Raw genomic sequence first — 27,070 nt, 5'->3', positions numbered from 1 at the left:
CTCCCTGGTTTTGCTTTTGGTTGAGTTGAATTAGAGGAAGCGCTTCTGAGTGCTCCGTCCTTCGCTGCTCCGAGTCGAAGTAGCTGCTTTGGCCGGGTTGTTGTTTCTGTTAAATACTGTGCTGAAACTGTGTGTCCGAAGTTGGGTTACACAATAAAATATTTACTCTCAACTTGCTACTAAGTGAAATATTTTCAACCTTTCTTCCAGAAAATGCTGCCAAATTTCTGTCACGTTGTTTCGGAAATCAATTTGAACTGAACTCTCGTAATTCATTAGTTATAGGCTAGCAAATCAAGTTTTATGGACCGGTTTATATTTTATTCTTGTTACTCAGGAAGCTGTCTAGGCATAAATAAAATCAGAGTTCATATCATTCATTAAAATAAATGTATACGCCAATAATGCCATAAATCTGGAAGACAGCCTGAAGAAAAGAGTTGGCTGGTTTAAAATGATTTTCCTCTACAGGTCATGATATGAGGATAAATGTTACAAATTTTTAGGGGAAAATGCCTAGGAATATATTTCCAAAGTTTGTTTTTTATCACATAGCCAGTACAGAGTGTCTTTTTGTGCACCTCATTTCTGATACGCAGCAGAGGCGGGGACAGACGGCAAACACAAATTGTTCTTTAATGCATCTCTGTTGACACTGAACAAAAGATACGAGGGTGATTGATCCTCCTGCATCCGGCTTCTCTCAGTCCTCTCCCTTTGCTGCCTTTTGACTTTTCCTCTGGCGTCACCTGTCACGTACCAGGATTCTTCCTCTGTGCTCCTGCGAGTGTGCGTAACAGACAGCGAATGTAGCATGTAGCGTAGCGTGACCTGACTCTGCTTGTAGTCGAACAAATCATTCAGGGGGTGTCACAAAGTTAGAAGGGCTTTGGGAAGGGGCAGGTTTCTCACATGCAGTGACTGAAGGATGCGGCACGAGCCCCTGGGAAGGAGGAGAGGACAAAGAGAATGGTTACAGGGTGGTGGGGATCTGAAGCAAGGAGTGATGGTTGAGGGAAGAGGGCGATGTCTGAAACAAGGAGAAGAAAATAGACGTGAGACTGTGCTGCCAGTCTCTGCAGAGGAAAAAGGTGTACCGAGACACCTTAAAAAGGGAATGTAAAGGAAATGTTTGGTGAGGATGGTGTGTGATTAGAGTTTTCCTCAGTCCAGCACAGTTGGGTGAAATGAGAGAAGAAAAGAGCAAGAGCCTTCCTTCCCTTCAGCTGCTGGTGCCAGCTCACTTGTCCCAGGGCTTCCTGGAGCCTGTAGTGCTACACGTGGCTCTTCCCTGGGCGAGTTGGACTCGATGATCCTGGTGGGTCCCTTCCTGTGATGCTGCGACTGCAAGCAGGCGCTGCACGTGGCAGCAGGTCTACCGCAGCCATGCCCCAGCTAAACAGGGTGTGAGGCTGGGCAGGCAGGAGGGAGTGAGTGACTTGTGTGTCCGTTTGTTGTCTTCCTGCCGTATTATCATGATGGCCTTTAAACTGACTGTGCTGGGAAATTAACCTGGGTATTTTATTGCCCCCGCTTTAAATAAAGGCAGGCATTTGCAGGAAACAGCAGCTCACCATGCTGCTCACTTCAGTCACGGTGAAGATGAAAGTGCCCAAACATTATTGTCTTTCCATAGGTTTGTTTCAGCTGACGTTCCTCAGGTTAAACAAGCTGACAAATGCCAGTCATTATTACATCGCTGTGAGTTCATTCCTTAGTAAGGCATTCACATTCACACGCAGCGTGTATTTCATATCCAGTCTCTTCAAATACGGATACTACCTTGGGAAAACACTTAGCCAGGCTTCATGGTTGTAGTAAGATTTTAAGAATGGCAGTTCTGGCCCAGATGAAAGACCCCTCTCCCCAGCATCACAAGCATGGGGTGCCTAATAAGACCACTAGAAAAGGCCAAGAACAAGGTTTTTTTTTTCCAGAAGTCCAGCTCAAGTGCTCCAGTGGCTGGAGGCCTCCTGAAGCAGGCTGGCATTCTAGCTTTTGAGAGTTCTTATTTTTTTTCCAGTCACCTCTTGAATGTATATAAACTTCTGGAAACTATACTATCTTCTGCTTTACAGCGTAAATGCGTATTTTGTGAATAACCTTATTAGTCACGCCAACAAACACATTTTGTTTTACCGAGTGCTAAATGGACAATTTTCCTGCCACACTTGAGAGAAATCAATTCACAGAATGTCCCTGGGGAGCAAAGAGCTAGGGTATTGTTCGGAGAAGGAAGGAAAGAAATACCTGTCCTCACCACCGGCTGTGGGACAAAGATACAAGTAAAGAGATACAGCTTCTACTGAGTAGAAGCTGTTGTAACTTACACGTTTAGGACCTTCACAGCCTATTCTTGGCTGCTGTCTCAGTGGACGATCTTTTAACCACCCTGAGACTGGTAGGCTCTCTGTAGGGATGCAGACACCTGATTCGGCACCTCCAAGTGCTGCTCTTCTGTTTATTCATCTGTGCATCCTATGTAGAGTCCTTTAACATGAGTGGTGACTTAGTTTTTATTAATATTTAGGTACATAAATTGAGTCATTTTTCATGTCACTATCCTGATCTTGTGCAAGAGGTCCCTCACATCTCTGTAAATTTGAAGTTATGCTTGTGAATGGATGTAATCATTTTAGAAATTACATACATTTTGATAAAATCTATGAAGTATTTTCTTTCAAATGAGAATTACTAGGGTAGAAATTAGTTGCTTTAAAAAACAAAGCAGAACTACAACCCATGTTATTTTTGCCCTCATTCAACAATATTACATCTCAATATTACATCTCAAAATTTGGCTTTTTATACTTTAGAAGAGACTTTCTGAAAGAGTGTGAATTCCAAAAAATATATTTTGAAATACATGTATAGTCTAACTGTTTTCATATTTCTGCGGCCATGGAGGAATTCGCTATATGATATATATCTTGGAGTTAGACCTGGTAATGATTTGATAGTGTCAATGCTAAATGTGTGAGGTTTTCTTCCTCACTTATTCCATGCTCTGATGTGCAATTAGAAATTAATTACAGTAAATGTGTGAAGCCGAAGGTGCCAATTCACTGTTTTTAATACATTTTTCCTTACTTACTTTGACTGAATTCTACTTGAAATCTTTGTACATGCTGAGAAGTTGCTTAATTATGTGTGTGTGTTTAATACACACTACATATTCATAAACACACATGACATATAGAGCAGCCAGCACTATGGTGGCTGTAAATATCATCAGGATTACGAATGTTACACAAAAGCATCTTTAACGTATACTTCTGTGTTTTGAAACAATCTTATTAGAAGCTTATTTTTGATCTGAAGTTTGTTTCTTTTTTTTTTTTTTTTCTAATTTCCTAGGGTGACATCCTTTAATGTGGCATGAAGGAAAACATTTTGCAAAATAATCATTGTTACGCTGCGTTTTATCTGTGTACATCTTAGCCCATTTTCTACCTGGCTCCAAACAGGAAATAAAGGATTTGGGTCTTGTACTGGCATGAAAATTTTGTTTGAAGAAGGCTGTTAAATATTGAACATATCACTAACTGTCTGAACAGTAATTTTGTATGTGAAATAAGGCTGGTCATATCAAAGTATCACGTAAAATGTGTTTGCACTCTAAAAGATGAACAATTTGAGAGCAGAGCAGAGCAATTTGAGCACTCTCGTGTGTTTTGATTCAACGAGATTAAGCACTTTATTTTTTTTAATAGCTACTGTACAGCATTGCTTGTGGTGCAGATCAAATATAATACATGCAAATTGTTGGGGAGATAAGTAAATGAATGCAGGGACTGGTACGTACCATATGGGCAGGAACCAGGGAGGCTCGAACACACAGCCAGGCAAGTGAAACTCAGTCCACATCTTGCTCTTGTGGCCTCACCAAAAATTGCCAAATTGCATCAAACTAGAGATCTTTTTTTCAGGCTAAATGAAAGGACAGTGAGCAAAATGCAACCATTTTATTTAGGTCTTGAACTAGTTCTGAAAATCCTGAAAGTTACATTTGTAAGTCAATGACTTGGTTAAACTTATAATTTGCTGGAGGTTAACATCAATTATTTTGTGTTTGTACAATATCCACATAAAAGAGCCATTGTCTGGCCTTCCGTCATGAGAGACAGGACAGGTTTGCCTACCACAAACAGTAAGTCAGTCCCTGTTGTTAAACAGTCCTTGTGTGCTTTCCAAGCTGTCTCACTAGTTCCCAATACTGATAGGTCCCTATCCAGCAGACTGTGTGTCGTTTTCACTTCTGTTTTCTGGGATTTTAATTCCTAGCTGCTCAAAGTGATACCCATTCTGGTAGCAGAAAAACACTATGCTTTTCCCATCTTCTCTGTATATGAAAACGCCCACTCATCAGCTGAGCTTGGTAAGCCCTACACGCGCTCCATTCTCCAGTGCCTCTGTTCTTTACAGTCTTGCTAATCTCCTGGGCAATACTGTTTCTTCACTCATACACAAGGTATGTGCAGACAAAGCAGTGCGTGATGTGGATGAAGAACCAAATAGCTTGAAGGAAAGGTGCATTCCTCAGAATGACAACTGGAATAATCGCTAGCTGTTGTTTGTCTTCTTCCCATCACAAAGCCCATGATGAGGCTGCTAACGTTGCTTCCATTTTCTGCTGGAATAAAAGGGGCATGAGAGACAGCAATCCCACGGACCTTGTTGCACTGTAAAGAAATATGGGGCTGAAAAATTGGGGGCATCAGTAATTCCTTTAGGATTTGGTGGTCCTCTCCAAAACTAAATGTTTGATACTTGTTGAAGTACCAAAATTCAAAGCTTCAGAAATCCTTCCTGCAACCAGTGATGTTCGGTTTAATGACTGAGGCAATAAGCCTAACCAGGGCTTGACGACAGCCAAGGCTGTCATTTGTGTGTGTGGAGCATCCGTATGTGTCTACTTGTTTGTCCATTCTTGGGACTGACATCGGCTTAGAAAACAATCCCTCATTCATTAATGCAGCCATTTTGTACCTTAATGCAAAATTAAGGCTGCTGTAGTGGGGGAGTTGTAGGTACCAGTGAAGATGAAGAGAAAGCAGAGATGTAGAGAAAATCTGCGTGATTAAATAGGGGAGTTAGCTGAACTGTTAAGTTCAACCTCATCACAAGGTGTCCTGGGGGGGATGAGAGAAGAACAGGCTTTCAAATAGGATGAAATAGATTTAGGAAAATAAATAAAAAGAAAATTGACCGCCCCCCTTCCCCCCCCCCCCCCCCCCAGTAATGGATGCCTATTTATGGCTTAAAAAATTGAAGGATGTAGTGTCTTGGAGTAAAAAGGATAAAAATAATGGTGACTGTGGAACTGGGGAGTTCTTACAATGATCTTAGATATACCCATATACCTTTATGTAAGTCTTCTTGAAATTGAAATGTCTCAACATGGTATTTAGTAAATTAAAATTACTTACTGCTTTTGTTAAATAGTCTACAAGGTGTTAGCACATTGCTGTATTTCCTCTGCTGTCAGATCTACAGTCATTTTGGGTGTATTTGACTTTTAACTGAAAAGAGAAAATACTTTTTCTTCCTTTATGTTTAATATAAAGACAAATAAGTCAAAACTTAAGTCCTATAAACATTTGTATCCCATGGAAAGACATGAAATTCTTTAATTTTTGTTCCAATTTTTATTTGGGGATAAGGAATTCTGAAGCACAGAAGTCTGTAATTTTTAAAACAAGGCTACATTTTCCTGTTCCACAAGGATACAGCAGCCTATCTTGTTCTATAATGTATTAGGCTGCAGATGTTGGGATCTCTGCCACCTTTCTGTCAGGACGTTTTATGTAAAATGAATTGCAACTGGAAATTCTGGAGATGAGTCAAGTCAAATGTGATTGCCTTGCTATTAAGTTATGTTACTGATGGGGGAAAGTAGCAGTGTTTATTATAGAATTTATTTAGAGACATGGCAGAACTGCTTTTTTCCTGAAAGGAAGCATGAACAAAGACAGGGAGTTCTCTGGTGCATAACCTAACAAAAATCCAAGCTAATTTGTAAGTGCTCTAGAATACACAAAATTGTAGAATCAGTTTAAAGTCTTACCTTCTATGTAGCACGTACTTATGTGCAAAATGAAGATGTATGGGGAGCCTAAGACCTTATGTGGAAATGCTTTGGACCACAGTGGTCTGTTTCTACTGAATACTGAGAAACTTCAGTGGTGCCTTTATCAAACCTGTTTGTATTAAAGGACGTGAAGAATTACCTGTGAGAAGATAGGAAGAGATTTCAGTTTGTTTTAGTTGAAGCAAGCGGAAGACCAGGACAAGCTAATTGGTGTAGGTGACTAGTTTCATGATGTACATTGATGGACAGGTCACACCAAGAAGAAAGTTCAGAAGAGCCTGATGAAAAGCTTTGAGATGGAGATGTGAGTGCTAAAATGAGATGTTGGTGGAGTTGGGACCTTTATAAACTTAAGGATCCCATTTTTAAGAAGTATGTTGGCAGAGAACCAGTCTCCAGTGATTTGTGACCCTGTAGCAAGGTGAGAAGTGCAGAGGTCCCTGAGTGCAGCACACTGTTACTGCAATATATTGGTTGTTTTCTTTCTTCCACTGACTCCACAGGGAGCCTGCTGCAGAAAATGTCACTGCTGCTGGTTTAGGCCCTTTTAAAATTTCCCTCCTGGCTTTACTTGTGGGCAATTTGTTCCTGTCTGGTGTTGTACCAGCACTGACCATTAGCTTAAGCATCTAAGGGTAAATAAATTGGTTAATGTCCATTTTATGATAAGTATAATTGCCAAACCAACACCTCGAGTAGGTGGAAAAAATGAGGACATTTTTGGCTTTCGGCTGATGCACAGTATTTTGCAGCTATGTTTGCATAGATTCCTCGTATGGTGTTGAAATCCTGTGTTTGATTTCCATATTGAGACCAAGCATTTGGCTATTTGCATGCTACAGTTAATTAACTGTGAGTACCTCCACAACTGTGATAGGTTCCAAAAATCTGCAGAGAGGGGTGTAAGAGAACTATGTCTTTGCTCTCTCCTTTATTATGACTTGGCCCCGTATATGGGAATTGTGTGATATTTGGCATGCCCACCTCTCTGATGAGACTATGAAGTTGAAAACTGGCCACACTTGTGATAACCCTGCCAGTGCTTTGAGGTGGGCTGGTGGGAAGGAAGAACCTTCCTTCTTTAATAGAGAACCCCAGTGAGAAATACGTGGTCATGCACGGTGCTAATTAACAACACAGTTTAATGTTGATATTGACAAAGTTGTTAGTCTGGCAATTGTTAGGTAAGCAAGACAAAAATGTCTCTAAGGCCATAAAACCCCATCCTCTTCTGGATTCAGAAGTACTGGCCTAAGTTTACTGATGCCACATGGTCATTGTTGCTACTGTCACTGGTCACATAGACCATACCCTGGTGACATGTGCTGTGTATACCAATCCTCAGCAGAGCAGGTTATGTGAGCTCTCCTTTAAGGCAGAATCACCTCAGTGAGGTTCAACACTTCTCCTTCATTAATCAAAACTAGCGCAGCTAATTTTGATTGAAGTGTATTAAGGAATTCTACAAAACCCATAGGACAGATGGTGGTAAGAAGCAGCTAGGCACCATAACTTTTTCCAGTGTAGGACTGGATCAAGTAAAAAGTATTTGTATATTGCTTCAGAAATATATGGGCTCAGTCTTGCAAAGTGCTGAGCAGCCTCGATCCCTTGTGTACGCATACAGACACGGTAATGCTGCCAGCAGACGATGTTGGGAGCATTGACCAGAACAGTTTGGTTATGCTGTCTTTCTCAACAGACTCTTAATAATATTTATATTGAGATAAGGTTTAAATAAAACTGTACTCCCTTGGCACAATTAAAGGGATTTTACTGTCTAAAATATTAAGCTATGCTTCTGTGCAGATTGATCCGGTGATGCTTGTGGATCAGACATTAAACTGAGTAGACGTGAAATGGGAATTGGACGGAGAGAACAACCCACCTGATGGTAGTCCTAATGCTTTTTGGGAACTGCAACAAGAATAGCTGGAGGGACAAATCTCTGTGAGAGGTGTATAGACTATGTATCTCCCTCTTGCCATCCCACCTAGCTGTATTGCCTCATGGCCGTTGCCCAGCAAGATGAAATGGAGTACTCTTCATTGTGTGGCTAACTTACAAAGTGCTGTAAGGTTTATCAAGCTTACATTGCACAGAAAGGTTATCTTCGTGTCTGTATGCTTCCCTATCCTCTTCTGATCTGCCAAACTGTAATTCTCTGAGAAATAAGTTTATTGAGAAAGAAATGATAGTTAATGCCCATCTGGGACTGCTAAGAGCCATGGAAGAAAATGAGATGGCTGATGCAAGTTTATACCTCATTTCTGCAGTGAAGGGCATTCTGTGAACTGTTGATGGATTTTTAGGTAAAATAATCTAATTATACAAGAGCAAATTCTTCACTGTTCTGTCATGTTAGTGCTGCAGTGGATAACTCAGTTACAGGTTTTTTCATTGAGTAAAGATGAGAGACAAGATTAAAATTGTTTTGTTTACAGCTGAAGGCTTCTTTGCAGATTATGGGAATTGAGCCTACGATCTCAGTCAGCCAATACAAAGGTCACCACTGCAGGAACTCGTCAGCACACTCGTCAGTCTAACAGTGATTGAGTGGGTTGAAAAAAATGTACTGTTTGTTATACTATGGCTGTACAACTCTTTCTGGGCAGAAACAAAACACAGTAAGAGGCCATGTTCCCTATCATTCAGTATTGCTCCCATTGTAGGTATGACACTATGAAGAACAGAAAAACAAATCCTCTGTCAAGGAGAAAGGCCTTCCTTAATATTTATTTTACTGCAGGTTTATGCCACAAAGTATTTCCGTCACTTGTTTTCTTGCATTTGATCACTATTTCAAAATTTATGACCAAGGAACTTATAGCACACTTCACTACAAGGTCAGGCAGCCCGTGTGGAGAGGTAACGCACTGGAAACTTGCTTATGTGGAGGTATTTCTAAGAGTGACATTAACCAGGTGTTTTATTTGTTGTTTCCAGTAGGTATTTCTTTCAAAGAACTGCAGAAATGAAAGAGCAGATTCCAAAAGAAAAGTATTATATTCTTGATCTCTTTACTGAGCACACTGGTGCTCCTTCCATTAAATCATTTTGGAAATCTTTGGTGCAGCACAAAACTTCCGTAGATGCAGAAGTGAGCCTTAAATTTATTTGGTTATATAGATAGCAGCTTAAATACCATCCATAATAGGTCACTTCCTTGCCCTGTTGGGCAGCAGGAGGGAAGGTCCAAGACTATATCCAAACTACTCTGTGTAGTCTTGGGAAAAGGAAGCTTTATGTTGACTTGCAGTATGAAGGAGTTCTGCTGCAATCGAATTCAAATGGCCCTGGGCATTTCTGTTGGCCAACAGCTGCAGTGGCAGATTTTAGCTGATAATTGCATTTAATATTCCAAATTATGCTGCTGCTTGCTTCAAAGGACCAAACCAGCACAGACCAAAGAATGGTGAATACCATCTCTCAAGGGGCAAAATCTTTTGACTGCAATTATTTTATGTGTTGTAAATCTCCAGCGTGAAGTTAGGACAAAAACCTGAATAGAGATATCTCTTTTTATTTATACTGTAATGGGCCTTTTCTATTTTGTAAATGGGAAATAACTGATTAACTATTATTGGTCAATTTGCAGTGTAAGATAAGTAAGAATTCACATTGCTTTGGCCCACAAATTTGCTCTGTATAATAAAAATGATTGCTTTCTACTAGCGATAAAATCTCAGATAATCTTGCAGTCTACATTAAAATTCCCAGTTAGTTAATAATGGTTATATTCATTTTAAAATAACAATTTTGATAACATACAGCTTAGGTACTGCAGTGCTTGGAAGCTCTCTGAAAGGATACTTCAGCTGGAGTATTTAATTAGAAGCAAGTTAAGTGTTTAAGGATATTTGCTAAACATGCAAGCAAAACCATGAAAGTGAGACAGATTATCTGGGGCGTGAATAAAGCGGTAGTGAAATGTCAAGTGAAATCCTTAGCAGCTGTAAGCAAGAATAGTGCTGATTTATACCAACCAAGGACCTGGCCTGCCAACTGTCATGGCTGTGACAGTCTGCTGGCAGTCCTGGAGTCAAGGACTGCAGCGAGATGGATGGGAATATCAGCAAGCCCATGTAAAAGTGACTTGCTATAAATAATACCAGGGAGCCTGGTTCATATGGCAAGCCAACAAATGGCCAGCTTCATCTGGAATCTACTTCATAAGTACATAGCAAGAAAAGGAGGACAGGTAAAATACTGTTCGTTCAGCCCTGGGCAGAAAAAATCAGGCTCCCTTTGAAGAAGCCTGGTCTTCTGCTCGCACGGCTGTTGCAAGAGATGTCCAATGTGATTTCTTCAAGGGAGTGGAGAGTGAACCTGTAAGGAGAATAACATCACTTTAATGTACTGCATTTACACCAGTTCCCTTAAGCAGCATGTTTACTGCCATCCCGTATCATCTTGGGTTTGAAACGGATAGCAAAGCAAATAAATACAAGTATATTTTAGATGAACTGGAGGGAGTAACTTCCCTAATTGTCCTATATGCAGATATGTCATTTATGCAGAGAGGCACTGTATCGGATTTCTCATACTTCTGTGCGTATGCTAGTCAATCCACATTGATTACTTGTGATAAGATGTATTCTGTATTTACCACGTACACACTTAGATATGAGATATTCTGTTTTTTAAGCAGTTAAGTTGGTTTAAAGATAATCTCAGTTAGACCATTGCTGCAGTAAAAGGAAGATAAGGTGAGACTAGCTTCTCAGAAGAACCATGCTCACTTCACACTAATGTACTATTGAATAAACCAAAGGCTACAACTTAATGCTTTTATTGATTTCCCGAAGTGTAAATTAGAGGCTGTTGCTCTCACAGATACTATTAAAAGATGTCTTATATTCCCTGTGAACGTATGAGAACAACATCCAAATATTATCCTTACTCTCTCTGAGGGAGGTCCCCCAGCTCAGTACTGTTTCTCATATTCATATTTATTCTCATACACTCCTTTCTCTGTTTACTGAGCTTTATGTATGCTCTGGCACGATGCCCCTAAACTCACTATGCAAATTGAAAAAAAGAGCTCGTGCGACTTGCTACTCGCCAAACAATAGAAGGAGCAGCATTTTTTTCCTTAGATCCTGTAAGACCTACCCTGAAAAGTAGAGTGTCAGAAAGTCTCAAGGGTTACAAATTTTACCTCCAATCTTCCTTACTTCTAAAGAGTAAATCAGAAGTACCGCAGGAGGATTTCATTGTGGTGGAAGAGGAAATTGGCTGTGTTGTTCCCACAGCTTTATTGGAGTCTCAAGCCAAATCCTGTCCCCTGTCACTTGTGTTACTCCAGCTGCCGCTGCACTGTGTTGTGAAACTGTTCTTGTTTAATATTCTTGGTTGCCTGTGCTCGTAAATTGTTACTGTGGACCCCGGTATAGTTCTTCCCTGGAGAAAATTGCTTTCTGAAATAGTTCCTGGACACTGTTCAGGAGCTAGCATCGACCCGAATCCAGTCCCCCAGGCAGCTGGGAGGCAGCTGTGCTGCTGCAGAGGTGAGCACAAGTGGGTGGTGTGGACCTGAGCTGTCTTCTGCTAACAGGCCTCATTGCCAGAGAGCAGACTCTGGCTCTGTGTAGCTTACCTGTATCGACATAGCCCCCTGTGTCTGAATGAAGCTCTGGGCTTCAGAAATTACTTTCACGTTACTTTACGACAGACAGTTTGCCAAATGACAAAAGGGAACCACCTAAGCTGAGTGCTCGTTCTTGGCTCTGAAGTGATGTGCGAGCAAACCCGTGTTACAGCCAGAGGAGCAGTGTGACACGCTGAGTGTCAAACACCGCTCTGGTCCCGACACAAACAGCCACCCCAATCTGGGTGCCCGTTTACTGCGACCTGTTGCATTGCTCTGTGGCAGGTCGTACCGGCACCTGGTCCCTGTGGGCTCAGAGCGGAGACAGTCACAGCACAGAAATCATAACATATGGAGAAAAACGTGTGTTATGGGAATAGAATAGCCTCGCTCGGGAGGGGGAAAGGGTTATATGCCCAATTTGTAGTAATTGTCTCCTCCTTTCTAACCTGATGTTTTAAATGTGCTTTTTTTCGCTCTCGTACTGTCTTGATTGTGATGCTTAATGCTAGCTAATTGTGTGCTTTGTTTTCCAGTGGAGAGTGGTATTCCTGGAAGCAGGCAGGCGTGCTTTAACCTTTCTTCTGGAAACTAAAGTATTACAATTAAAAAAAAAAAGCACAGCCTCTCTTAAAGATTACTTTTTTTCTTCTTACTTATATATGGTATTTTTGTTTTATTAAAGACCTCTAGGAACTGAAATCTGGACAAATAATTGGACTGTCACACTTGACATTTCCATACTGACCTGGAATGATCAGGAGGCTGTACCCTTTGAAAACAGGGAGAAAACAGGTTTCATCCATAAGAAAGGTTCACCTTTGGGAAGGAAAAATCCACCAAACACTCTCTCTTCTCCTTCCCCTCCCAGCAAGATAGCGCATCACCAGACCTACGTTTTAGCATAAACGATGTGCATGTGGTGCTAATTAAGTCTGTCCTGGAAAATCAGTGTAACTTTTGTCCTGGAAGTGCAAGAGGCACAACAGGAGCGGCGGAAGGTATGGCCAGTGTTGCACCACGAAGGCTGTGTTCAGCTGGGCCATCGGAGTTAGGGCTGGTAATGTGTAAGAAGTTTGGAGGAAGGGTTGCTTCTTCAGCTGAAGAAAATGCTCCAAAAGCATTGTAGGAGCCCAGGGTGCTCTTCCAGAAAATGGCTGAGGATCCATGGAGCTACAGCTGATGTGGTGTTTGAGTAGAAGTTTAGAAAATAGCTACAAAGCCAGAAGGCAGGAGGAGGAACTGGTTAACATGATTAAGCAACTGTTAAGATATCATGGGATTACTTCTATTACATCATGCAAAATAAGAACAAGAGAGAACATTTTGTATGTATTTCGGGAAAAGCTGCCTGACAGTGACAGATGCTGGACTGCAGAGCAGTCTCTACATCTTGCAGTATTGGGACTGAGATTTGCAGATGAAGACAGACAAATAAAGCAAAAGGAAATTATCCTGCATTAACAAAAGGAAAATTGGCTGGATGCCATAATTATTATTTAAAATTTAGTTACCTTCCACCAAAGGAAACATTTGAATATAGGCTAAGTCCCTGGGCCTTAAGAATCTAGAAGTGTAACATACTAGCATGCTTCTGGGGCTGCCAAACTTTTGCAACAGTTGGTGCTTTTAGGCTTGTAATTCTGCTGTTAGCACACACAGCTGAACTTTGTCAGGCTCATGCCCCTGCTTGGAGCCCTCGTGAACCTTAGGAATGGCCATTTTACATTGATAAAGAGAAAAATTGCACTTATTATGTATCTTTTCTGGATCCCAATCCACAAAGTCTCCAAATCCACCATTGGCTTTATCTTTCCTGCAGAGGATAGAACCTCTCTGAATATCTGCCAGTCTCAGGTGAAATTCACCTGGCCACTTGCTCAGTTTCCTGCGAGTTAAAACACTGAGGCACGGGTAATTCATTTACTCTCGCTAGAGATCTTGTATCCTCTTGCTAAGAAGAGAAATGTATTTTGCCATGGTCTATTACTGTGTTACTCATTCTGTTTCACATAATAGCAATAATTTTTTTAATGGCATTTTATTCAATTTTCCACTTTAGTACAAAGCACAAGGATTGAACAAAGCCATATTAAATATCAGGCATGTTTTTTTACAGCACTTACTGTGGCTGAAGAGAATCAGCAAACGCATAATATTTTTTGCTATCTTAAAAATCCATTACCACTCAGCACAGACTAATGCAATCAAAAAGGTTTCTTTCTTCCTCTCCTCTCTGCTCCTCTTTTACTTTTCACAGACACATCAGTGTGCAAAAGTTTTTTTTTAGCACAACATGAAAGTTTATTCTTGTAGTTCCTCTAAACATAATCTGAGGCTGAGGTGAGTTCCCATGATCAAACACCTTCCTGAAGTCTGGGATTATCTTCTTTTTGTTAATGTGAAATTAGATACAGTGTGTGCATATTTCAAACCACTCGATCCTCTAATTTAGTGAAGTAAATGTTGCTTTGTGTTGACCCCACTGTGTGTGTTCTCTCTCATAGTGGGGCTGGAAGATGTGGGATGAGGGCCGGGTGTGGTAAGGACGAAGGGCCTGATAAAACACAGCCCAGGCCACCAGGACAGTGCATGTCATGCTCACTTCAGTGCGAGTGAATAGCAGTAATACTAAATGTGTTCCAAATGAAGCTCAGCATTTTGCTTTGAAAGATGAATTTAATTCCCTTGATCCTTTTTTTAGCCATAATCTCTATACAAGGTGTAAAATAAGAAGAGATTACAGGATTAGACTCCGGATAAAAACCCGTTATGTGGTAAGACTCATCCAAGTGTGAGGTCCTACAGCAGGGGCAGAATAGCTGGCTCCAAGTGGTGCTGTACCCAGGCAATGGGCTAATTCTCAAGAGCTCTGGTTACTGCGATGTGGTCACTTCGCATAACCCCCTGAGGTATAGATATGCTTGCATTCTTGGAGTTAGCACCACATTGCATTGTGCCATTGTGCCATGGCACATTCAGTGCCATGACTGAAATGTGTGTTTACCCATCTCAGGAAATCTCGAAGCCATGAAAAATATGATCCGCTCTTACAGGGAACTGTTGCCCAACTCCTTCCTTCTCCAAATTCTACTGAACTTTTCTTGGCACTTCTAGCCAGAAGTAGAGTGGGGGAGCTTTTTCTGTGTGGAAATATAAAGGCAAAGGGAACTATGGAATCAAATGCATTGGTATTTAGGTGAAGAAAAATGCTACATTTGTTTTCAAGACTAGTTCTGAATGTAGTGAAGAGATATGCAAAAACTTTTTTAGCTTGAATATCAAACCTTTATTCCTTTACCTTGAGTTGAGAGAAGACTGAGGAAAAATATTACTTTAAAATAAGAGGGGAAGAAGAGGCAAGGATGAAACTCCAAGTGAGAGTTGTTTAACCTAATGGAAGTAAAAGACCAGAAGAATGGGACAGTTACAATTATTAGGTTGATAAGGATGAAAGAATAAAATACTATGTCAATAGAAAAAAATAAAATCTGAGAATGGAAGAAGGAGCAGAAAGAGAACAAAACAATCAGTTCTAAGGCAATGGTAATCAGCAATCAGTTGTACAGTGTAAGCTGGTAAAAGTTGTGATGGTTAGTCCAGTTTTTGGCATTGTAGATGTATTTTCCCGACTTGATTTCACTGAAGTGCTAGTACAATAGGCTTTGATTCACTGAGTTTGAGGAAGTAGGAATATGGGGGAAAGAGAGAGTTATTCTCTTGACAGAGTGCATTTTTGGAGCTGTAGGGAATCTTGTGAAAGAGGTAGTGCTGTTAGGTAGAGAAATATTGGCTATAATCTTAACAAGTTTTATGTTGTTTATGAAGAAAGTGATTTTACAGCTATTTGATTTTTCACATAGGAAAGATGTGAACAGTAATAAGGCCCACTGGTTTAAACAAATAATCAGGACTCAGTGATTCTTGATTTCTAACAGTGAAACAGACTGCGGAATAATGTTATGTTTGTTTAAGTGATTCTTGATCAACTTCAGATATATGTGTTATTCATGCATAAAATAGGAAAGAAAAAGAAGTGTTGTCTTCTAGTATCCTTATTCTATTTTTTGTGTGTGTGTGTCCCCTAATATGGTTATTTTATGTAAAGGACTGATTACATTAAATTTAGGTTTATGACACAGTAAATTGTAAAGCATTTTTTTTTCATCCATAGATTTAAGTGGTCTCTCTTTACTCTGTGCTCTAGCAATAATTTTTAGATTCCTGTGAATTAGATTAACTGTGGTTGCACCTTCATTATTATTAACAACTCTTTAACTAACAGCCACTCTGATACCATATGGCTAAGATGACCAAAAACCCCATGACAGAATAATTTGTTATGACCAAACATTTATCTGAAATCATTGCTTAAAATACCAGATTTTTTTTTATTTGACATCACAATTGTGTTCTTGCAAGTTAGTATATTTGGAGTTTGAGAGAAATTAAAGCTGAGGAAATGTTTGTGAGTAGTTTTGATTTCAGAACTGTAGCATGCAAATACAGGGCTAAACTTTTATTGACTAATCTTTCAAAAATGTGTCAAAAATGAATTTTGTATTTACAAGCCTTTCATAAACCTATACGTACGTGGTAGAGCAGAGAACACGTACACACACATATGTGGCATCCAAAGGGAAGTAAGAAAGAATCATGCCATATACTTTACTTAAGGCAAAATATAAATAAAGGGGATTGAGATACGAAATGCTGTGATGAGTACTTAATGATGTTTTTTGCAATGAGATTCAAATTGACTTAAGGGTATTATGTTAGTTTACCCAAAGATAGTAACAAATTTGGTCAGATTCTGGAGGCTTGATCCATGAAACAAAAGTCATCAACAATACTAGTCTTACATTCAAAAATGCATAACTTCATGGTTTGCCCAAGAAGCTGATGAAGTGGGTTCAGCTCCTTCATGCAAGATCCTGGGAAAGGGGTGAGACTCATCTGTTTAGACAGCTTCGGGTTCATAGAATCATAGAATCATTAAAGCTGGAAAAAAACCTCCAAGATCATCTGGTCCAACCATCCCCCTACCACCAATGTCACCCACTAACCCATGTCCCTAAGCACCATGTCCAACCTTAAACACCCCAAGGGACGGTGACTCCACCACCTCCCTGGGCAACCCATTCCCATGCCTGACTGCTCTTTCTGAGAAGAAATTCTTCCTAATCTCCAACCTGAAATTTGTAGTTGTAGTGGTAGTTACATTATAGTTGGGTTGTAGTTACTTTGCCAGTTCAAGCTTGTGTGAGATGCTCCTACCAAAAGAACTGCCTTTAGCCTTCTGTTAGATTTAGATCCTAATTAATTATGATTAAAGAGATGATAAAACTATCTTGCAAATTGCATTTTCCATAAAAATTGCAATTAATTAAAATATTTTATGGACACTATTGCACATTCTCTTTAATAGCAATTATATCTACAAAATGTTTTTTGGACAAGATTTCACCTTCCTTCTACAGTTCAAATAGTATGCAGCTGTTCCACAACTCATGTTGCTGTAATTGAAATAATGAAATGTTAATGCTTGTTGATTAAAATTTGACTTTTCTCTCCATAATTTACAAAATATATTCAAAATTCGTTTTTCTGAGGAAAGACACATACTATGTGAGAGACTGTTTGATAGCTTGAGTTTGTACGGAGTCTTGGTCTGAGCTCAGGAGCAGCAGCCCAGTGCTGAACAATGCAGGAACAGCTTGCTGACCTTCACTTGACACTTGGTAAGATCCATCTGTCATATTCGAAAAAACAGGTTGCTTTTTCTTTGATTTAAATCTACTTCATGCTAGCATTAAGAAGTCCCAGCCAAAACAGAGTCTTTAGGAATCACAACCTGTGTATGCCGTGTTAGTTGCTGCATGTGTTGGGCCTACACCCCACTCAGCCCGGTGACCTGGCTGAGGGATTTTTCTGCCTTTGAGACTGTCCAGCTCTGTCTGTGGTCACTGACAAACTTGGTTGATGGGGGACCAATATATGCTGTTTGCACAGTGCGTGGCATTTCTTGAGGGCTGCTGAAAACCTAACCTGTGCCACACTGAGCCTTGGACAAGCCATGCTTCCTGAGAGGACAGGAAGGCCTGGTCTCTCTCGACTTCTTTCATGTCTGGCATAAAGCCACTGGACCTGGCTACGGATGGTGAAGAGGGGTGAATAAATCCATCCCGGGGGGCTCAGTTCTCCTGTGGTCAGCATGCACAACGTGTGGTTGTGTAAAACCGCTTTTGTGACCATGTCCCGGGCTGTTTTCTCGACCTGCCTGTCAGCAAGAAAGTCGAGTAAAACTTAGAGCTGTTAAAAGCAATCTTTCCTTCAGCCATTAGTGTAATAGCAAACAATGGTAACATAGACTTGCTTAAAATTAATGAATTCATATGATTTTAAACTGCATTAGAGGAATCAGGAGATTTCGCTGTCAGCAGGTCTCATTTAATAGGAAATTAAGGAGAGGTAGAGACTTAGTTATCTTTAGTTACGATTTAGGTTTGTTGTTGTTCTGGAAGGCTCATGTCTGTGGCATCACATCCTTCAGTGCTCGTAGGAGGACGAGTAGGTTTAGCAGAGCATGTTCTGTGTTTCTCCATTTGTAGGTAGAGGTATTCATAAACCTTAGATCACTGAGCTTCAAAGGGTTTTGTCTGAAACAAAGCAAAAATTTTCCAAATGAGCCAAGCCTCCAAATCCAAGGCTGCCTGCAGGTATTGTTGCTCTCCTCTCTGAAACTGGCAAGGACATCATATTCCCTGAAGAGGTACAAGAATTTCCTCTTCACTAGAAATTCATGTTTTTGTTGGCTTTGTTCCGTGATGGGTCAAATCAAATTAAAAAATTAAAAATCCAGCAAACTAGAAACCCATTAATTCAGCACAAAGAGATAATTCACGTTCCCCCGTTAGGCAGTCCTGTATGTACAGAACAACATACTTAAAACCAAAAAAAAGTTTTTTCAGATGTCCAAGACAAGCTAAACTACACGTGCTGCTTAGCATCATTTATGGGAATATGCAGCAATGCAAATGTCCTTACCGTAATGTCATAACATCATTATAATTTCACCCTTCCTCTCAGTGCTTTATTTGTGCCAATTTCTTAAGTGACCGCCTGAGACATTTCGTGAAAGTCTTTCCTAATTAAGAAGGAATTGTTTAGGGTTGTGATTTTCCTGCTGTTGCTTATTGTGCTGATTAGATATGGGCACATGCTCATGTTTGCGTTCATTACATGTTCTTGACTGTGCTGGATGATTCACAGTCTGCTGCAATGGGGGAAGTATACGGTGTGCTGACTGGATGTAGCTTGTTATTCAGTTTATTACGGACTGTGGACTCTGTCTTGGCAGGATGAAGGTGATGGTATTCTTCTAATGCTAGAGTTTTGTTAATATATGTGGCCTCTCAAATTTATATGAAAGTCCTCGGTAACAAAATGTTGAACGCATTTAGACTGATGCCTAGGACACTGCAGTTCTGTGTGCAGATACGGGAACCTCATCAGATTCTGACTGACGTCACTGAGATTTAATTTAATTTTGAATCAGATTCTGCAGACACACAAGGTGTTTCCATGGGGTGAATCAGGGCATGGAAGCCTTGCAGTAGTCTACATCTGCCTGGATGTTATGAGTATAAATAATATCTTCAGTCTTAAGCTGTTTCCTGATAACATAGAGATAGTGAGCCATGGTAAAGGCACAAGCTACATGGATTCACATGGCTGAAATCTATCTGGCAATGGTTTTATTGGCCTTTCTCTGTTTTCTCCAACCCCATCATGGACAGAAATAACTGATAGACATCTGCTGAAGGTTTCTTAGTGTGTCAATAATTAGGGTAGTGTCTCTTTCCTTCCAGTCTCACCATACTACACACAGCTTCCCCAGGTGGAAAGCAGGACGGACTTACAAGGTACTACAGACTGCTGGTGAGCCACAGAAGTCTCAAATATTAGAAATAAATAAAAGCCACAGAACTATTTTTTAAATTTATAAACTGTACCTTTGGAAGGCTCATTTTAGATATTTCCGATTTTTTTTTTCATGCTTGAGAAATTAGTGAACCATCTACTTAATTTTTTAAATGCAGTTTGTGTATATATAAATATACGATATATATATGGACTTGCTCTATATGTGGAAAGACAACTGTTTTATAAGAATGCAGAAAATACTTGTGAAAGAAGAGCACTGTCCTTTCTTACAATGTAGGAATAATACATAATGTACTATCTGGGTGTCAGCAAGAGATACAGTGTAAGTAAAAAAATAAGTTTTCTACCATTTCTTCCTTTCAGAAGGAATTTCTTAATGTTTAGTTTTTTGAAAGATGGCTGAAGTCTCTTGTGGGCTTTTTATTTCTAGATTTTGCAAAGAGAACATTAGAAAATTGATTAACCAAATGGGAGATAGAGGCATGTCTATTACCACAGTAGTCCCCAGGGCACTGCCTGTAATCTCTGCTTTCAGAAAACAGACTTCCCAGCTGGTCTTATTCACCTATTTAAAATACCAGCAGTCTCCTTCATAATTTGCCGCATTTTTTGTGATGAAAGGTTGTTGGAAGCAAAAACAAAACCACCAAGTGTATTAATGCCATGAGACAAGGACTGCAGAAGTTTGTCTTGGAATGTAGCTGGTAAAAGGCTGTAAAACTGGCTTTTCTTGTAAAATGGAGGTACTGTTGACTCTCTCACAAAAGAGTCAAAGTCACAAAAGGTAAGTCTCACAAAAGCAGACTAGTAATATAAACAAGGATAAACTGTCCTGCCTCTCCAAACCACAAGGATACCTAAAACAGGCTGTATCGAGACCATGAAAGTCTGTACCAGGACCACCAAAGGTGATTTGTTCCAGTGCGTTATTTCAAAATCCAGATCACAGTCTTGTAAAAATGTAAGGGACTGTAGAATTGGGGAGTAAACCTAGTCCTGTAGGGAGATGCAACAGTGAATTTGGTTGCAATGTGAATTTGGTCTAAATGTGGATTTGGTTGCAGGGCTCCCATTCGTGTCCATAACTAACAACAGCACCTTGTGGAATCATAAATCCCCTTTCAAATAATTCCGTGCATTCTCTTATGAGAAAAAAAATAAAAAAAGTCATTTCAGAACAACAGGTGTGCTTTAGTTTCAATAAATAATAAAAAAGGATGTGTGAATTTAAATATATTCACAGAATATTAATTTATTTTCATCTTTTGAAAATTAGAGAATTCTGGGATAAACAAAATGGAAGCTTTATTTCATTTTTGTTCTGAGCCATATGCATGAGCAGGCAGTGGAAGGGTTTTTTATTTTCATTATTCACAGAAATATAGTAGTGGCATAGTCCATACTAATAGGCCTACTGTAGATGCAAATACAGTGCACATGATACATCTGTTCCCTTTTTCAGAACAGAGTTTACAAACAAAGTAATTCTGAATTGAATTTGTAAGCCTCCCCTTTAAATCCCAAACTTCCTTATCATCGATGACTTTATACTGATACTAGATAAGTCATGTAATATAAGATAATCTACACAAAGAAGCCTGTTGCAAAGTAATTATGCGTATAAGAAGTAGGCAAGCAACAGATGCAGCATGGAGAAAGATACATGAAGAGGACATATACATTAAATATTCACATAAAAATAGATGATCAATACCTGTTATTTTTACCTCACCTATTTCTTTTTGTTAATGGTCATGAATACAAAATGGTTAGTTGCCTTGCCAATTAAGTTTAGCATTGCACACATGCACACACACACGTAAGTGTAATTTAGGGAGCCTAAACATATAAAGAGATGATGAGTCAATCATATATTCCCATGTTCCAGGCCACAAAAGTGACGGGAAGATAAATCCAGGGTTACCCTTCATATAAGGATGTGCACGCAGTCACACGTCAGTCAGGTCCGGTGTAAGTCTTCCCAGCTGGAATGCAGGATGGACTTACAAGGTACTACAGACTGTTGGTGAGCCACAGGAGTCTCAAACATTAGAAATAAATAAAAGCCACAGAACTATTTTTTAAATTTATAAACTGTACTTTTGGGAAGGCTCATTTTAGATATTTCCGATTTTTTTCATGCTGGAGGAAATAGTGAACCATTTACTTAATATGAAGTTTTTAAATGCAGTTTGTGGATATATATACTATATATATACGGACTTGCTATGTATGTGGAAATGACAACTGTCTTGTAAGAATGCAGAAAATACTTGTGAAAGAAGAGCACTGTCCATCCTTACAATGTAGGAATAATACAGAATGTACTAAAGTAAAACAGCATTCTGAACAAATACAATCACAACTGTTTTGTGGTATCTGAAGGCCTCTGTGGCTGATTGCTCATATTCTGCATATTAAGTAGGGTCAGGTGTCGGAGTCACTGAGCACCAATTTCCCATTGATTTTGTTTGGAGTTGCTTGGACAGATCATTAGAGCTGCGTGAATAATAATTTCAGTGATTCACTGGCAATTCTGAGAAATCTGAAACTCTTAACTGGAAAGCACGGTGCTAGTCTGTTTATTTGCTAGGAAGAAAAAAAGTGTCAACCAAAACATTTTGTTTCAGTTCTGAGAATCTTTAACAAAAGCAGTTGAGATTTGGAATCCAAGGGTTGCATTCGAAGGAGCCTGTGGGGTCAGGTCAACTCATAAAAGCTTAGAGGATCTTTTCCCAGCTTTTTCCAAAACCTAATGAAATGCTACGCTCAGGTCTAGTCCGATCACTCTTCAGCTGGAGACCCTGGTTTTTCCTATCCCACAGTAACAGCTCTGCAGAAGCCCGGAACTGGAGGAGTTTGGTCTGTCCTCTGTTCCAGAGCAGGATGCTCTTGCTAATAGAGGCGCTCCCTCTGAAAACGAAGGCCTCTGCGTCCCTCTCCCTCTTGAGTTCCCATATGATCTATGTTTTATCAGTGAAATTGCTCACAAGTTCTCCAATCCCCTAGGAAGACTAATAAAAGTCTTTTATATCTATAATCTATATGTGCTGGCAAACTTGAATAAATTTACATATATGAAAAAGAACAAATTTAGATAATTGAAGAGTACCAAGCTTAGTGCTGAGAACATACAGTGGTATCTCTTTCACCAGATGTGTGTGACTAAGCAGCATCTGATTGCTGGTTACAGAACGCTAATTCCAGAAAGGGCCATTAAAGATACGGCCTTTAAATGTTCAGGGAGAGAAACGGTTATTTACCTAGGGCCAGAAATTGCAAAGTGGCAGGCACAAATTATATGGCCGGTGGAAATTCCACAGTGAAAGACGCTTTTCCTCAGTTACGTTGTTCATAAAAGGAGGATGCTGTAGTAGGCTGTGTAAGTCCATAGGAAGATGATTTGTGGAAAAGTACAGTTTAAAAATGTATGTAATGTTATATGGGACCCCTCATTATGTATTCAGTTATTTAGTTGTATGTGTTTACTCCTGTGAATTCTTAACAAAGCAGGGAAACGCCAGCTTCTTGCTTTTATCAGTAGATACCTATGAATAGACTCAGCCCTTGCATTCCTTCAGTGTCCGAACTTCAAATCAGAAGACTGAAGGGAAATTGGGAGTATGTTTTTTCCAACTCTTCTGCTTTGATCTGAAATTTCATTAATAATGTTTTTTAACCTGCTCTTAGGGTATTTTAACCATTTTTTTCCTCATGAAAAGCTCTTGAATGATAAGCAATGGTTAAGTAAGGTAGAAGCTTTCAGATTTATTAAGCAAACTCACAAAACAGGGCCAGCTAGACTTAAGAATTTTACTGAAATGTAAATTGTGTGTCATATCCTTCATCTTTGCCCAGATGGCATGGCTTATTGGTGACCAGAAGAAATGACGCCTCTTACTCTTCTAAGCTGACTCAGTGCTCCTGATGTTAGTCAGTGGCTTACAGGAGTGTTACAATAAAGATAAGAAGTGAAATATTTTTAGTCTGATATACCGTGTACAACATGAAATGCTTGATTTAGAGCTTGTGGAGGGGGAAATTATTTTTACAGTCAGGAAGAGGCAGTCTTAAATCCAGCTAATAACCTGAAATCTAGATGTCCAGCTCAGCCAGAGGCTTCTGGTACAATTACAGTTGGCTGCTGTCTTTCCGTGGCAATGAATTCCTTCTCTTGTCTGTTGTGACACATAGGTGAAAAACATGCAGCAGAGCCAGATGATGCAGAGCTGGTGAGCCTCAGCAAACGGCTGGTGGAGAATGCAGTGCTCAAGGCTGTACAGCAATATTTAGAAGAAACGCAAAACAAAACCAGACAGACTGATGGAAGCCCTGTGAAAACTGAGGAAGCAGCTAGTGGCACTAAGAATGAGAGCGACAATGACAACAGCAAGTGAGCACTGTGCAAAAGCCCAGGAGCAAATATCCCACCGAGAATAACCACAAAAACATGTCCCGGCTCCCTGCTGAAACTTGCTAAGTGGTGCTGGGTGACAGGCACTCTGCTTTGTGAGTCTCTTATCAAAAGTTTGTTCTGAACCGAAGGACACTGCCGATGAGCCTAACAAGTGCTTGCGTTGCTGAAAATCTGTTGAATGCTGAGAGGGATGGACTGTGGGAAAAAGACAAGAATGGTGGATCAGACAGCTCCAGTCTTCACTGGCTCTTCACCAAGAGCCCCTTCCATGCTTTTGGAGAGAAACTGAGCCCTCTGTGTTTGCCTTTCGGGTTGTAATGAATGGCCACGGAAGGGGCCTCGCCGTATGTGGAAACAATGCCCTCCGTGCTGCTTGGCGCTGCCACAGGGCTGCTCGCTGGATGTGAGAGCACATTCTGTTTCATGGCCAGCAGCAGTCATCCCAGGCTAAAAATTACCACTACAGATATTCCTCGCAGATACTATTACACAGTATGTAATATAGCAGGAGTTTCTCTTAAATGTGGCACTGTTCTGTTCTGTTCCTTTTGGTAACATTTGTTGATGCAAATTGCATTTTTTTTTTTGACAGAGTACCTTTTTATAAAAAATCAATACGGGAAAAAACACTTAATATTGTCCAAAACAGATGATATGGTCTCTTTTTCTCTGTACATTAATGATTCTAAGTGACATTAGTTATTATAAAACATTATATTGTTCTTCTCCTCTAGGAAAGAACCGTGAAGCAGACTTAGTAAAGGAAGCTTTGCACAGAGAAACACAGGCCCTGTTATCCAGACTGAATCAGATAAAGGAGCTGTTATCCAGTCCAGAGATCCGCATGAAAATTAGCAAAGAACTGTTTGAAGACAGGCACGACTCTAACAGTAAATGGAAAAGTTGTATCAGCTCTGGATGTCCAAATGCATGATTGTAAATTGCTGTGATGTGAGATCTCACCAGGTTATTAGAAGATGAAAAACATTTCTTCAAGAAATTTTCTTATCCCTGTTCATCTTTTTTTTTACTGAAAATACCATTAGTGTAAATGGCTCATGAGGAATATACTAAAGTACTTACTTGCACAGAAGAAGTATAGTTCATCATCAAATACAACTACTCCTCAGCACCGCTTTGAAACACACGTGAGTGTGGAGGTAGACAACATGATTCCAAAGTGGAAAACTACTGGCATCAAAGCTGAGCAAACACTGTGCCCTTCCTGTACCATTGTGAAAAATCCAGACTTTTCTCATAGATTCTTCCTCTAGCAGTGATATACGGATATTAAAAATATTAATGCTTTTAAATACTTTAAAATGTGTATTTGAAAAAAGCTCTTTTAATTATCTGCCTTTTGTATACATACTGGCATTTTGGGTTAGCACTGTCTATTTTTAATTTTTTTTTAAACAGCACTTGAATACATGTATAGATGCTGATATGCTGTTCCTGCTGATGTTTACACTAACACAAGAATGTTTTAAATTTCAGAATGAAATTCAGACTCCACTGATCTTGATGTCAAACTCTTGTTGGCTTTAATGGAGTCAGGATGCTGCAATTAAGATCTCATGAAAATAATAATATTCCTCGGAATGACATTTGCCTTTTCATTTTTGTAGAACAGTGTTTTTGTGTTCTGTTTTTGATGTCTCCTCCATCTCTACCTTTGGTTGCCTGGGGTGGGGTGTCAGTTTGCTCTGCGGGGTGTCATTATTCCCTCCATACACCCACAATATTCAGCGAAGCTTTGGATGTACAATGCAGGAATAGGTCCAATATTTGATCTTTTAATAAATATTGTTTTAAATTTCCTCTGATGATAAAAGTTATTTAATACATGTTGTGATTGGTATCAGTTCTGTGCTGTTAGAACAGCTGTGTGCATATTCTTCATTGGTCTCAAGCACTGGTCATTTATCTCATGCTTCATGGCTTATTTTTTCTCTCATTTGATAAGTAACAGTATATTCTGAAACGTCTCATAATACATTTCTCAATCCATGCTCACAATAAAGTATTTCTCCCTTTGCACTCTCTGTATGTTTTCACCCATCTCCAAATGGATTTTTATTAAAATGAGGTACTTTGCAAGTAACAATACTGACAGAACCATTGCTTGTATGAATCACCCCCACAACGCTGACTGCGGGTCTCAAGCCAAGACACTGAGCTAGAGCTTGGATGCTGAAATTATGTGAAGAAATTCATGCAGCTAAGTTAGTCCCAAGTCAGTATGGATTTTAAAAAGCCACCAGGAATCACATTCTCTTCTTTGAATCACAGAATCATCTAGGTTGGAAGAGACCTCCAAGATCACCGAGTCCAACCTCTGACCTAAGGCTAACAAGTCCTCCACTAAACCATATCCCTAAGCTCTACATCTAAACGTCTTTTAAAGAGGGACTCAACCACTTCCCTGAGCAGCCCATTCTAAGTGCTAATTTCATCAAAAAATTCCCAAGGCAAAATTTTAAATGGTAAAACTTCACCATTCTCTAGAAATTAACCTATTGTTTGGGCATTATGGGTTTAGAAGGAAGTACAGCTACAGCTTCCTTGAAGTACATATCCAATCTTCAGCCTCAAAGACTGAGTTTGAATTTAACAAATGGTCTAAAATTTTTTCTAGAATTAAAAAAAAAAAAAAAAAAGTAATAATAATAATCAGAATTTGTCATCCTGGCATGGGTCTGGGAAAAATGACAAAGAAGCCCTCCAGGAGCCATGCATTCTTCTCAGTCAAGATCTGCGGGTTCGAGGCTCCCCCAGAGCCTCTAGAAAGACACTAGATGTCCCTGTTTAAGCAATTGAATCCCACCCTTGATTTTCTGATGTTTTGACCTGTGAAAATCAACAGGGCTTTTGTTTCTAAAGCACTGTTTCTTTTAAAATGCAAGCCATAGCCTTTAATTCTGGGTTTGACAAGGTGCCTCTACTAATTTACTCAAAACCGAGCTCAAAATAGGGTAAACCAAACCAATCCTGCATCTAGATTCATGCTCTTACAACAGCCCTT

The 27,070-nt window shown here is 39.7% G+C and overlaps 1 protein-coding gene across 2 annotated transcripts in view; it reads left to right on the top strand.

Annotated features, from left to right (window-relative positions):
• The window catches only part of AKAP7 (A-kinase anchoring protein 7), an 88,609-nt gene extending 62,524 nt beyond the window's left edge, over positions 1 to 26,085 (top strand). Inside the window, exon 8 of one of the 2 annotated variants that reach the window (XM_035321433.1) lies at positions 24,780 to 26,085. In XM_035321433.1, the coding sequence (XP_035177324.1) occupies positions 24,780 to 24,979 (200 nt within the window). In that variant the 3' untranslated portion in view covers positions 24,980 to 26,085. Of the gene's footprint in view, positions 1 to 23,822; positions 24,539 to 24,779 lie in introns of those variants that run through there. The other variant, XM_035321432.1, reaches the window with a different exon arrangement.
• The last annotated feature ends 985 nt before the right edge of the window (positions 26,086 to 27,070 follow it).

The sequence above is a fragment of the Oxyura jamaicensis genome, chromosome 3 (genome assembly GCF_011077185.1).
Source record: "Oxyura jamaicensis isolate SHBP4307 breed ruddy duck chromosome 3, BPBGC_Ojam_1.0, whole genome shotgun sequence".
NCBI classification, from domain to species: domain Eukaryota; kingdom Metazoa; phylum Chordata; class Aves; order Anseriformes; family Anatidae; genus Oxyura; species Oxyura jamaicensis.
This window is presented reverse-complemented; position numbering and strand designations above follow the sequence as displayed.